General features: G+C 41.9%; 2 protein-coding genes across 12 annotated transcripts in view; both read left to right on the top strand.

Annotated features, from left to right (window-relative positions):
• sil1 (SIL1 nucleotide exchange factor) lies at positions 1-5,322 on the top strand. 7 transcript variants are annotated; one of them, XM_068595695.1, is made up of 12 exons: positions 1-41; positions 290-667; positions 1,032-1,164; positions 1,286-1,391; positions 1,562-1,688; positions 2,322-2,408; positions 2,923-3,018; positions 3,231-3,352; positions 3,579-3,675; positions 3,963-4,127; positions 4,561-4,725; positions 4,877-5,322. In XM_068595695.1, exons 2-12 carry the CDS (start codon positions 581-583, stop codon positions 5,072-5,074), a joined length of 1,383 nt encoding a protein of 460 aa, XP_068451796.1. In that variant the 5' UTR covers positions 1-41; positions 290-580; the 3' UTR covers positions 5,075-5,322. The 7 variants fall into 7 exon arrangements, with proteins under 7 accessions (XP_068451796.1, XP_068451816.1, XP_068451806.1 ...); XM_068595715.1 differs by having other exon boundaries at positions 22-244; positions 536-667; XM_068595705.1 differs by having other exon boundaries at positions 22-244; positions 331-667.
• A 529-nt stretch (positions 5,323-5,851) lies between these two features.
• The window catches only part of uvssa (UV-stimulated scaffold protein A), a 49,643-nt gene continuing 47,311 nt past the window's right edge, over positions 5,852-8,183 (top strand). For 3 of the 5 annotated variants that reach the window (XR_011078614.1, XM_068594978.1, XM_068594962.1), the window contains exons 1-2: positions 5,852-5,989; positions 6,776-6,922. Coding sequence is in view for 4 of the 5 variants with exons in the window: in XM_068594978.1 (XP_068451079.1) it covers positions 6,813-6,922 (110 nt within the window). In the remaining variant the exon portion in view is untranslated. The remainder of the gene's footprint in view (positions 5,990-6,775; positions 6,923-8,183) is intronic. The other 2 variants (XM_068594988.1, XM_068594969.1) reach the window with 2 other exon arrangements.

Raw genomic sequence — 8,183 nt, 5'->3', positions numbered from 1 at the left:
GACGATGACGGAAGGCTTCGCAGGACAGCGCAGTGTACCAGGTGTGAGACCGGGTCCATGTTATTGCTCTCGCGCTGCCGTGTACAGGACCAGAGCTCAGGGTTCGGCTGTTGCCGTAACCATCTGGACTCAACCCATGTTGACAACTAGCTTGACTTATCTGGTGGCCATAGAACTGACTTACAGTGTATTAACAAAAGTCAATGCTAAATGCTCAAGTTAAAAGATACAACTACAGAACCAGGTACGTTTAAAACATCCAGTCTGAATAGAGTGTGTCCGGGTCCAGCACCATACAGGGTCATCTAGAACCGTGTGTCCGGGGTCCAGCACCATACAGGGTCATCTAGAACCGTGTGTCCAGAGTCCAGCACCATACAGGGTCATCTAGAACTGTGTGTCCGGGGTCCAGCACCATACAGGGTCATCTAGAACCGTGTGTCCAGAGTCCAGCACCATACAGGGTCATCTAGAACCGTGTGTCCGGGGTCCAGCACCATACAGGGTCATCTAGAACCGTGTGTCCGGGGTCCAGCACCATACAGGGTCATCTAGAACCGTGTGTCCGGGGTCCAGCACCATGCAGCTGATGACCAGCTGTGCTGCGGGAGCCGCTCTCCTCCTGTTGCTGCACTGCTGCCAGATAGCGAGCATTGTTGGACATGAGGTGAGTTTATTGTATTGTCCAGATGTTATGCCTTGCATTACGTCAGTTTGGGATGGGGACAGAGCATGCAACTCTTCTTTGGACAGCAATGCACCCATTGTTCTCCAACAGGAAGATACAGCGGGTACATGCATGATGGGATGATGTTAAGAGGGCCAGCAAGATTTCAAACATTGAGAAGGAAGTTGGGTCGAATGCATTCCATTTCTTCAAAACTAATATGCGAGCATGCATAATGAATATAGTCCTTTTTTTTTTGCGAGCATGCATAATGAATATAGTCCTTTTTTTTCTCAATACAAATAGTTTTTGTGTCAGTATCAAAACTTATATAAAGTGGTGATGTTGTTTTCTGTGTATGCAGTCTGCATTAACTGTGGTGAAGAATCCAGATGGAAGGGAGGGAGGAGGTGCTGATGAAGAAACAGAAGTGGCTGTTGATGAAGAAGATTTAGAGGTGGTCCAACCTACTGAGGACTGGCAAACGCTCAAACCAGGTAGTGCAGAGTGTACTGGTACTGGTCGTTGACAAAAAGACTCTTCTGTTTTACACTGTGTTTATGCATATGCGTGTGTGTGTGTGTGTGTGTGTGTGTGTGTGTGTGTGTGTGTGTGCAGGCCAGGCAGTGCCAGCAGGTTCCCATGTAAGGCTGAATCTGCAGACGGGTCAGAGGGAGGTCAGAATTGGAAAAGAGCAGCTTAAATATTGGACACAAGAACACAGGTAAGGGTCCATAAATGAAACCCTTTTTTAAGATCAAGCCACTTCATTAAGTAGTTTTTTCACCGATTTCATACTTTGTAGAAGCAGCAGTGACTGCAGCCCTAAGTGTTCTTGCTTCGAGCATGATACAATCCTAATATTCTATCTGCAGTAAAGTTCTGTCTTTGCAGAGAGACAGAAGAGATCCAGTCCACCATCAGTCCTGATGATCTGAAATGGGCCATGAAGAAGATGAAAGAGGAACTGAACCCAGTACGCAAAGAAACAGACCGGCAGTTAACAGTACAGCATATTCATGTTTGTATTAGGCCATTATCCATAGTCAGAGTATTACTTTCAGTAGATCGTTTGGAGAAAGAGTTGTAGCAAAGCAACGTTCTGCTGTAGACTACAGAAGTACCCTATTAGACCACAAAAAGAAATCAATACCAGTTTAAGTGTACGCTAAATATTCAGAATATTTCTCCTTTTTTATCTCGGTGTTCTAACAGGTAAGTGAGACCGTGACAACCATCTGCTCTCTTCAAAGCCACACTCCTTTGACAAAACCAATAATTTGAACATGCATGATGGCTTTTGTTGGCGTGTCACTCTGGTGTTTAAAGAGCTATTAGTTTTGATTGAACAAAGTCACACAATAACACTAACAGATCAAGCCAGCGGGAGACTGGCGACTGTTTTGCAAGCTAAAGAGAGTCTGGTGGCTTTGGAGAGAGCAGAGACCAGCTGCCGTCCAGGTGAAGCCGTGAACACATTCAAACTCACAAACTGATATTGATTTACTATTTATTTTTAAGGTGGCTATAATGCAGTCATTGTTTTGCTCCTATGCTGGTGCTCCTGTATATTTCTCCAAAAAATATTTCCCCTTTTATTAATAACTAAAACTTCTACTGTGCTGTATGTCTCCTCTTTGCCATGTGTTTGTAGGACTCTGTGGCATCCAAGTACCGTCCCCTAGACGAGTTAAAGAGAGACCTGGCTCAGCTGGACCTGCTAGTGGAGACTGATGTTCAGGTACGGGATAGGAGGCTTAGCGCTCCATTAGTGGTACAATACATGAATCCAACTATTCCATTTTTGATAGCTTTCACATTTATGGATTCTACAGAAATAGTTAAACTGATTAAAAGTCAGAGGGGCGGCTTGTCACTGAAATAAGAATAACTTAAAGGTCAGCAGCTTGCATGATGAATTGAGAAAGTAAACACCAGACTAATTGATAGTGATGAATGTGTAGTTGCAGGACCAATCAATCAGAATAGTAGAGCTAGTATCATCATATGATATGGTATAGTTTTAATCATGCACTTGAGCCTTTAACACATGTTTTATTGCTGAAGTGAGGACAAAGCCACCTCAGACATTTGACCTTTTCACAGTGGTCAGAAAGCATCTCTGCATGTTGGTACGCACCTCTTCTCGCAGCTGCTTCACAGTAAAATACTTTCATTACAAAAGCTCATTGTGTTTTTTACTTTAAAGCAAACTGTCAACAATATTGTAGATGGTTGTGTTGTGGTGTTTATAGATAATGAAGCGCTTGTTGGACCAGTTTAACAGCAGCAACTCGACGACAGAGCAAAGGCTGAGCATCCTGCTGGAGCTGGAGTATCTGGTGCATCAGGTACAAGACACACGTGTGTTCACATGCATTCAAACCCACACGTTTGGCTACATATATGTTCTGAGATGGAAGCTGATAACTTGGCCTGTGTGTGTGTGTGTGTGTGTGTGTGTGTGTGTGTGTGTGTGTGTGTGTGTGTGTGTGTGTGTGTGTGTGTGTGTGTGTGTGTGTGTGTGTGTGTGTGTGTGTGTGTGTGTGTGTGTGTGTGTTAGGTGGATAACGCTCAAACCCTGTGTTCAATGGGGGGTCTCCAGCTCATTTTAGAAGGTCTGAACAGCACTGATATCAGATTGCAGGAAAGCTCTGCCTTTGTTCTGGGATCTGCCGTGTCAAGGTACAAATAGCTGTTTAAGATCTGACGCACTGAACATCATACCAAATAAGCTGCATCTCTACAAGGCACCTGTCCAATATCAAACAACATCAAAGTACTCCTCCAAGTTTAGTAGTAGTAGCTCCACAATTGTATGAGCAGGTGCTCTGGCTTAAAATGCATTTATGTACATCAACCTCTCTGTCAGTGGTTTCAAGCGGTTGCTAACAGAGCTTCTGTCCTTCAGTAACCCGGTGGTTCAGGTGAAGGCGGTGGAGAGTGGGGCTCTGCAGACGCTGCTCACCGTACTGGCCACTGCACAGCCACTCAGGGTCAAAAAGAAGGTACTGATAACAACACACACCAGGGCGACTGTGGCTCAGTGGTCAGTAGGGATTGTCTTTCAATCAGAGGATCGGCGGTACCTTGCATGGTGGCTCATCCCATCAGTGTGTGAATGCGTGTGAATGATGTCATGTAGTGTTAAAGCGCTTTGAGTGGTTGGAAGACTGGAAAAGCGCTTTACAAGTACAGATTTATTACCTGCATCACAATTTATGGTTGAGAAGGCGTGTACAGATACATGTAATTCAGGTGTAATGTTTTCTGTGTGTGATTGTCCTCCTGTCAGGTTCTGTTTGCAGTGGCCGCCCTTTTACGCAACTTCCCCTACTCACAGCGCCACTTCCTGTCACATGGAGGGCTGCAGGTCCTATCGGAGCTGTTCAAGGCAGATGGAGGTGGAGTTCTGCGTACACGCATTGTCACCATGTTGTACGACATGATCAGTGAGAAGGTACAACAAACTAACTGTAGAAACCAGTTTTGTACACTTGTTTTGGTCACTTAAGGTAATTGAGTCACCGGTGTTAGGGACGGCAATCTGTGGTTTGGTTTTGTAAATGAAGGCAAAGGGAAGTCTGACCTATTTAACGCTTTTCATTGTCTTTGTACATTGTTGTGGAAGTCGCTACAACGTTTTGAATGTGTGGCATCTAGCCCAAGTGTTTGTTTGTCCCCCCTGCAAATACAGACCAGCATCTGCATGTTTGTCACTTCTCCTCAGCCTCTGTGACTCCTTTTTAGTTCCAGATATACAAACTTTAAGTTATCTAGGAGTTCTCTAGGTGTTCAAATCTACCCCAGAAAACTATGCAGTTTTCTGGCTTAGACTTGAAGGATGTAGAATCTGACTTCCTAGATGATGTTTGTCTGTCCTGCTCCACCAGGAGCTGATCTCTCAGGCGGGTCTGGACCTGGTGCTGGATGCCTCCCATGAGGAGCGAGTGCATCAGTACTCTCAGGTGTCTTTGCAGGGGGAGCTGCTGGAGAAGGGCTGGTGCAGTCTGGTCCCACAGCTGCTGGAGTCCACTGAGCACGACTACAGAGAAAAGGTGGACTGACTTTGATACAAAAGTTAATAATAAACACATTTTAAACAGCTTTAATTCTACATGATCCAGATATGTCTTGATAAATCCCAGAATGGCTAAACAAATTCAGTATATATGAAATGAGCTTGTTCTAAGTGTTTTTTTCTATCAGGCTCTGCGGGCTTTGTTGGCGATGGCTCCCATGTGTTTGGATCAGTACCGCTTAGACAGCTCTCTGCTGGGCTCTCTGCTTTCTCTCAGAGACCAGTACCAGGAAATGGTCCAGTCAGAAATGATTGTAGGAGAGGAGAACGGCTACTTTGCAGAGATTGTAGAACTTATACATGCGCTCCAATTCAAAATGAAATGATGAGATGGCTGCACATGCAGAGAGAGAGAGACTTCTGACTGCGGGGATAAAACAACCGCTCTTCAAACTCATGCCAACAAAAGACGAGCAAATTCCTCAAGACGAGTCTACTGCGGGCAACTCAAGGACAAGGGTACACAGATGCTGGGCTGGCCCTGTGGATGGTGGTTTTATTTAATTAACTTTATGAGAACCTTTTCTTGATGCAGGTGAGGACGAGAATAAAGTTTTTTTAATTTTTTTTTTACTTTGTGTTCTTAATTTATGAATAAATGAATTAAGTAATAAGGATGGTGTTTGTATTTGTGGATTTCCCATTGGGTCACCTTCAAATTCAGGAATTGTAGTGTTAAAAGTCAAAGCAATAATCTAATCCATAAGTTTATCGTACCAATATCCGTGGCAGCTAGCGTCAGTAACCATCATTCACTTCATAATCAATCTAGTGACTAACAAATATCTAATTGTATTCCATTGCACAGTGACACCGAAGCATCACATCAGCATTGTTAGGTTAGCTCATGCTTTTATCAAAAGCCACCTACATTGTTGCTCTATGCGTCCAGTACATATTTATCACCAAAAAATGAATTTGTATTTGAACTGTATTTGTATTATTCATTGCATTAGACTACAGACTTTATACGATGCTATGAGTGGCATAGCGGCCCTTCGTATGTGTTGTGTCCAGGTGCAGCTCAGGAGGTGTGGCCCTATCAATGCTTTTATTCTGAAAAGTGTAACCGGTAGTACAAGAAGCTAACAGAAGTATGTGTTTCGAGGCAACTAACAAGCTAGCTACATAAACTGTTGTTACCTTAAACACGGTGCTGAAGAGCAGATGTTGATGTAATGTCGCTTGTCATGAAAGGATTACGCGTTACACGGGTCACTTGGCGCTAACAGCTGGAACAGGTACTGAGTTTCAGAAACGTAACTGAATAATAACTGTTTAATGACACCGACAAGCTGTGTTTACATTTGTTAGCATTGTAGCAGCTAGCAAAGTGCTATACATTCACGTCAACTTAATTTCAACTTTTTTTTAATTGTCTAGTTGTATAATATTACTACTTCTTTTAAATGTTGTAAAACATGCTAAGACACGCGTAAATCCACTTCAAATAACTGTAGTAGTTAAATAGTAGCTAGTAAAGAAGAAAAAATAAATACACGGCTCCACCACCACCACAACTACTCCTCCTCCTCCTCCTACTACTACTACTACTACTACTACTACTACTACTACTACTCCTCCTACTACTACTACTACTGCTACTACTACTACTACTACTACTACTACTACTACTCCTACTACTCCTACTACTCCTACTACTACTACTACTACTACTACTACTGTTGCTGCTGCTCTAGCATTACGGAGGACCTTCCTCTATGTTTATAGATTCATAGATCTGGGACGGGCTACAGACATGATATTGAATTACATGCAGATGTTATTCAATAATAAGTAATAGTAAAATGTTTTATTTTACAGCCTTCAATATTAATCAGAGATATTGATACCATATACAGGTTAAGCATTTGATACAACATTGTTTAGGAATACATAACTTCCATATCATCTGATCTTTCTGTGTACATTTACATCACACTTTTTAGTTTTGTGGATTTTTAGATATTTGTTTCGTTGAATGGTTTGGCTGGAGAACTTCTCTCTCTGTAAACTCACTTACTCAGTAGGATATCCCCAGCACAGCTGTGTTAATGAATTGTGATGGAGTTGTCTCAGAGGGACAGGCTGTCAGAGCTGGTGGAGCAGCTGACCACATCAGGAGAACCCCAGCTCAACCAGGACAGGATGAAGGAAATCAAGAAGATCTGCAAGTATGTCACAATTTAGAGCTACATTTCTACCAAGAGAGACCATTTAGGCATCAGTCACATGTACCATTTAGTGCTGAGTGCTGAGCGTAAGCATGTTTACAGCAGATTTCACTTACTCCTGAAGTTGCTCCTTTCTGAAAAAAAGCCAAAATAGTAGTGCATAAAGCTCACAACATACTCAGAATTTCGAATCAGAGCTGACGTAACACTTTTGCTGTGGGTCCCTTTACGATTAATGGAAAGGTTTCTTGATGATGCAACATGTTCTCCATTGTCTGTGAATCATATATACATGCACGGTTTCATGTTTTTTACCCAAACCAATCTGAGACAATACGAAGGCCAATGTAGGTTAAAACAAAGAAAGAAACAGAGGTAGGGGTAATATTCAGAGTAAACACATTGGAAAAATGTGTGAAGAAGAAAGTAATGCATTACAGATAAAACAAAATACTAGAATGGTAGTATCGTTCTATATCTGGAACCTGGTCCAGCCCGACACCTCCTGCTATTTTCATTATTATTATTATTAGTTGCGTTTCTATTATTATTATTATTATTATTATTATTATTATTATTATTATTATTATTATTATACTATATCCACTGTTGCTGTTATTTTTGGTAGTTGTAACTTTTTTTATCAGGCTTACTACGCATCATATGAATCATTTCTGTAGTATGTATTAAATTTGTTGTAACTCTGTTGTGTGGTTCATTGTGTACACATGACATCTATTGTTAGAGGATGTTGCTGCCTTAAGGATTCTTCCCTTTTTTTGGGGAGTTTTTCCTGAAGCGATGTGAAGTCCTAGGACAGACAATGTCATATGTGTACAGATTGTAAATCATTGAATAAAAAAAATTGCATCACTTTCAAGTAAACCAGATTGCTCCATCAGACGAAAACAAAAACATGTGCAATCACTTTGTTAGAACAATGCAAATGAAGTTCTATCTGTGCAAATTTAGTTACTACTAAATATCTTATTGTGGAAAACAATATGCTTTTTTTTTGTTGCAGAACAGAACAGAATTAGTGCAAATATGTGAGCCATCGGGTTGTATCAGTATTAGTGTCTGCAGTGAGCTGCTTTCCTCTACACATGTTTTTAATTCATTCACTCTCAATTCATGCTCAATGTTGAGCTGAGATCGGTATTCTGTTTTGAGGGAGGCAACAGCCGAAAAGACGACCCCTTTCCCCCTCCGCCCCCTCTCAATATAATGGGAGGGGAAACCCTGAAATTGAATAGTAGTA

The sequence above is a fragment of the Clinocottus analis genome, unplaced genomic scaffold (genome assembly GCF_023055335.1).
Source record: "Clinocottus analis isolate CAN_PGR_092001 unplaced genomic scaffold, fCliAna1.0.p SCAF_10, whole genome shotgun sequence".
Taxonomy (NCBI): domain Eukaryota; kingdom Metazoa; phylum Chordata; class Actinopteri; order Perciformes; family Cottidae; genus Clinocottus; species Clinocottus analis.
The sequence above is the reverse complement of the archived record's forward strand: the minus strand, read 5'-3'. Positions and strand labels throughout refer to the sequence as shown.

Bases quoted from the DNA above. Each gene is read 5' to 3' on its own strand.
- sil1 (XM_068595695.1), top strand. From the start codon at position 581: ATGCAGCTGATGACCAGCTGTGCTGCGGGAGCCGCTCTCCTCCTGTTG. The intron at 1,689-2,321 runs GTTTGTATTAGG...ATGTGTTTGTAG, and splicing joins TAACAGTACAGCATATTCAT to GACTCTGTGGCATCCAAGTA. The intron at 3,676-3,962 runs GTACTGATAACA...TCCTCCTGTCAG, and splicing joins CACTCAGGGTCAAAAAGAAG to GTTCTGTTTGCAGTGGCCGC.